General features: G+C 41.5%; 1 protein-coding gene across 1 annotated transcript; it reads left to right on the top strand.

Annotated features, from left to right (window-relative positions):
- Nucleotides 1-413: 413 nt before the first annotated feature.
- LOC129775786 (zinc finger protein Noc) lies at nt 414-3,057 on the top strand. Its single transcript, XM_055780881.1, has 2 exons — nt 414-874; nt 986-3,057. The coding sequence occupies exons 1-2, from the start codon at nt 788-790 to the stop codon at nt 2,363-2,365; spliced, it is 1,467 nt and encodes a 488-aa protein (XP_055636856.1). The 5' UTR covers nt 414-787; the 3' UTR covers nt 2,366-3,057.
- The last annotated feature ends 1,967 nt before the right edge of the window (nt 3,058-5,024 follow it).

Genomic DNA, 5,024 nt, shown 5'->3' with positions numbered 1-5,024 from the left:
CAACACATTAGAAATCAGTGAATCTCTTTTATTCCGCTCCGCAATTGAGTAGAGCACCCGAACAAATTGCTCTTTTTCAGGCTCACTCACTTGTTATGGCCGTGTATGCTCACTTTTGTGCACAACGAGCATAACGAGTCTGGCCCGACACCCATGGAGTGTGGTGTTAATGGACGAAGAAGGTAATAACAGGAATCGAAGAAGGAAAATTATGGCCGAGCGAGAGGGAAGATACGTCTGCCCGAGGGTGGAACGAGAGAACCAAAGTTTCTCTCTGCTCTCCTACACTGTTTGAGTGTGTGCGTGAAGAGGGGCGCATGCTTTCTAGCGTTCCGATTGGCCGAAACCGTTGCCGAGAAGGAAACCATCATGAAAATGTTCATTCGTTCGCTTTGGTCATAAATCCTTTCGAGATATCCAGTTTTCAGTCTGAGTTTGTCTTTCGGGCCGTCAACAGCTCTTGTCTTGAGCTCGGATAGTAAAGGTTATCAGGTTGAATAGTGTTGATGTTGTATGAGCCGCCTGGAGGTGAAGTAAGAGAATTTGAATATTTTATGTGGCGGCTGTTTTCAAGGAACACGGAGATTGGAAGCTGAGAAATACGGTGCAGTGGATGATTTACAGCCGACGAAAAAAAAAATACGAGTGCAATGGAAGGTCATAAAGTGTGATTTATGCGAAGGATTATAGAATATTTGAGTGAGTGACAACACTTGTGTGCGGGAAGAATAGAAAAACAAATCGAATATATTTGTGTGATTAATACTGCTGAAGTTGGAATACCCAAATGGTGATATTGGAAGGAACAACAATGTTGCAAATCGGAAATAATCAGTACCTTCAACCGGATTACCTGTCGCCGCTTCCAACCACGGTAGGTTTCTTTTGGAACAAAAAATATGTTTGATTCGTTGTCTACGTTCAGAACATGCTACTTTTTAATTTTATCTGAATCTAATCAAAATTTTTCTCTCGTATATTACAGTTGGATGCCAAAAAAAGTCCACTGGCATTGTTGGCGCAAACTTGTAGCCAAATCGGTGCTGATTCTGGAAATATAACCGTGAAATCGTTAGTGTCCCCGTCGGAGAAAAACAAGAAAACTTCAACGTCATCAACATCTTCGGCTGCTTCGGCAGAAAATGGGATGATCTCGAACAATTCGCGGTCACCGTCGGTGAAAACAGAAAAGTCGGATGCGTCTCCGGAACTTAAGTTGGCTTTCAAGCCGTACGAAATGAATGTGCTTACGACGAAAGTGAAGAACGAAGATCGCCCATCGTCCAAGATGAGCAGTGGAAGTGATGTGTTGAATAATAATAGTGTAAATCACGCTAACAATAATAATAGCGGTAACGATGTGAAGAGAGAAAATCGCACCTCTTCGCGCGGAAGTGCCGAGTCACCCAATCGGGTTGGAAGTGTTCACATGAAAGCTGAAGGCAGTGATAATGGAAAAAATACACCGGAAAGTAGCAGAAAAACTAGCACCCCTAACGATCGCGACAAATCGTCTTCGAGTCCGATTGTCCGCAGTGGCGTTGAAGTCATGCATGGTGGAAAGGATATGTCGGGTTACAAGCCCGGTGTTTACGGTATAAATCCACTAACCGGATTACCATCGCCATCGGGAATCGATCACACCAATCCTGCGTTCCGGCCACCATTTGCTGGCGCATTCAGTCATCATCATGCCGCAATGTTGGCAGCCGCATATCCTGGAGCAGCTGCGGCGGCGGCTGGTGCTAATCCTTACCTCAGTTACACACGTGTTAAGACTCCTTCGGGAGGAGAAACCCTGGTTCCGATCTGCAAGGATCCCTACTGCACGGGGTGTCAGTTTTCAGCGCATAATCATCAGATGATGATGGGTGGACAGTGTCCAGCTGGATGCACCCAATGTGATCATCAAAAGTATAGTTTCGCAATGGCTATGGGTGCGTTGCCGCCGGGATATGCGTACCCACCCGCGGCGACCCAGCCGGGACGACCCTACATGTGCAACTGGGTCATCGGAGACTCGTATTGTGGAAAACGTTTCAATACCACCGATGAGCTGTTGTCCCATCTACGAACCCACACCGCTAACCTGTCAGACCCAGCGGCGCTTGCTTTACAACAACAGTTAATGCCGCTAAGTGGAATATTCCCACCATCTTCGATGCATCGCGGTTATCCAAATCCACAGCTTAGCCCCCTCTCCGCTGCCAGATATCATCCCTACGCAAAGCCAGGAGCCCTCCCAACTGCGCTTCCTGGCACACCGTACGGAGCGGCATTCAATCCGGCCGCCTTTGGGCAATACTATTCCCCGTATGCAGCGGCTTTGTACAGCCAACGGATGGGAGCGGCGGTTCATCAGTAAAAAATCTGGCTCTTCTGTCAATCCAGGGATTATTTTCTATAAATCTGTGATATTAACTTTATTCTATTGCAAAAGAAGAAGAAAATGGAGCACAATGATTCTGACAGTAGCGCGATTTAGCTTGCAACAATGTGTATATCGAATCGTGGTTGTGAAACTAGTTTCAAGAGCACTTCTCGTCGATCGGAAGTAAAAGAAAACCAAAATATCCAACAAAATTCTTCTTTTAACTAGTTTTAAGCCATGATTAGTATTAATTATCAGTGTAGGGATTATATTTGGAAGGGAACGAGTGACTTTTTTGTTTTTCTCACGAAGCCGTCGGCATTTTGTGCTATTAGCTTAAAACTCGCGTTTGAAAATGTAATATATCTTAAATCTTTTTTTTTTTATAGGCTTCTGATTCAATTCACATTATTGGCTATTTATTGTTCTTGGAAATTCAAAGGTAACACAATGATGCAATTTCATGAATTAAATTTTCCTCGTTTATGTTTGTTGAAAAACCAATTAAAAGTTACAAAAAAAAACTAAAGAAAAGTTGTCATACTAAAAACCAATGTCTTACTGTATAGTACGGGATGAATTTTAGAGACAAAAATATATAAATTTTCAAGTCGAAACTATTACCTTTAAGTGTATTGCAGAACATAAATAAAAGTAAAAATAAATGATTTTTATATGAAAAATTATGAATCGATATTATTTCTTTTATTCATCAGCGAATCAATCATATTTCTACTCAACACCGCTGGAATTTAAGTTCGCCTCGTTGCCCACATCCTGTTTTTCCTCGCTCTAATCGTTTTTCGAAATGCCTCTAGTTTCATAAAACCATTTGTTTCCATTGCGATCAGTAACTTGTTCCAGGTTTGGTGTGTTTCAGCGAACGGTGCAACATAAAACATGACCGAGAGAGAGAGGGACAGGACAAGAAGCAATAAATTTTATTTCCTTTGCGACTGAGTCTCGGCACTGTGAATAATAGGGGTCTACAAGTCGTGCGCCGAATCACACACACATACACACGCACACTCACATCTCGTCGCAACTTTGAGGCCATACCCAATGCGCGCACAACAACCAACCCGCGATGCTCTTCAAAAACATTAATCACCCTCACGACGTGAAAACGTCATGCGAAGCTGAAATTTATGTGTAATTATCATCGATTATACAGTCGTTATTTTTCGCTCCACGGTTGACTTGTGCAGCAACGTTTCGTTTTGCGCCCGCTCTGTCGTTTTATGACCGTACACAACGACGACCAGAGCTTGCATGACACCTCCGAAAATCCGAACCAAACGGTTTAAGTGGATAGCACTGTAATCAACTGATTAATCGATTCGAATAATAGCACATCAATTATCAAATTAGTCTAATTCCATTTCAATTTCTGTCCTATCGCAACGCAAGCAGCACCAGCACCAGCATTTGCCGGCGGCACCTCGCCTCGTTTTGTGTATTCGCATGCCAATGCCATAACAAGCTGTCCGACATTCGGACAGATAATGGAACCAACGGAGCGAACGGAAAGACCGAATGTATCACACTTATTTTTTTTGCTGCTTTCAGCCATCGCCTGTTAGCCTCGTTCCGCGTCCAAGGGTTGTAGTTGGCGGGACTTTATCCTTGCGGGATCAGGAAATCACATTTGTTGAAAATTGGGTACTTATCGCAGGAGATTATCTTTCTCATTATTTTCTAAAAAAGTGATATGTTTAAGGGAATCCACAAGGTGCAACGGTGGAAATAAACCTGACAAATCACATAGTTTACACCAAATTGCCAATGGATGTATGGAAAAAAGTGACTTTCGAACAGGGCTTTCATTAAAGATGTTGATTCCCACTAACAACTACCCTATGTAAAATATCAGCTCAATCGGACTCCATTTACACAGCCAACACAAAAATACATTGTTTATATTGTGTGAATCTTCAAAATTTTCAACGTACCTACTAATGAAAAAAAATTGAAATCATCACCTGTAGATTCTATTCGCCAATGGTTCTCATCAAATCACTTATCCGTTCCGTTCTTTGTTTTAAAGAGGCTTTAAACTTTCCAGTTCATTCGCCTCTAAGATCCCTTATTAAATTGCATGAAAATTTATCTTTTTCTGAACCGTATGTTCCTTCCCATTTCAAAGCATGACAAAGAAACATATTTTCAACACATAAAAACGATATTAATAGACGCTAAACATATTAGTTCACACTGTGCTGATTCCTTACGAGTTGAGATAGTAATCAGATAGTTAAAATTACTATTGAAACAAGTGGGTCAATTTTGCTAAAAAGCACCATGAAAGACAACTTTTTTCCTTAAACAAATAACCTAAGTTACGGCTCAGTTTTCTCGGAGTCTGCAGAACCTAATTGGACTCGAGAAGTTTTATTTGAACCCCCATTTTTTTCATTTGATAACCCTTCAAATTTTTATAGAAATCAGTCCACGGGTTCCGCAGATACACTCTGTCCAACTTCTATAAGACCACCCTGATTCTAATTCGTTGCAACACAAACAGTTAGAATTTCAACAAGATACATTCATACATTGTTGAATGCTTAGAATAAAGTGTATTGAACGACGATTTCGTTCAAAAGAATTGTTTGTTTATTTATTGTGCTTAAATGTGATAATTTCAACTGTCCAG

The sequence above is a fragment of the Toxorhynchites rutilus genome, chromosome 3 (genome assembly GCF_029784135.1).
Source record: "Toxorhynchites rutilus septentrionalis strain SRP chromosome 3, ASM2978413v1, whole genome shotgun sequence".
NCBI classification, from domain to species: Eukaryota; Metazoa; Arthropoda; class Insecta; order Diptera; family Culicidae; genus Toxorhynchites; species Toxorhynchites rutilus.
Note: the sequence above shows the minus strand (reverse complement) of the source record. Positions and strands in the feature narration are given on the sequence as shown.

Coding starts and splice junctions, on each gene's coding strand:
- LOC129775786 (XM_055780881.1), top strand. CDS start 788: ATGGTGATATTGGAAGGAACAACAATGTTGCAAATCGGAAATAATCAG. Junction 875..985: donor TGTCGCCGCTTCCAACCACG/GTAGGTTTCTTT, acceptor CGTATATTACAG/TTGGATGCCAAAAAAAGTCC.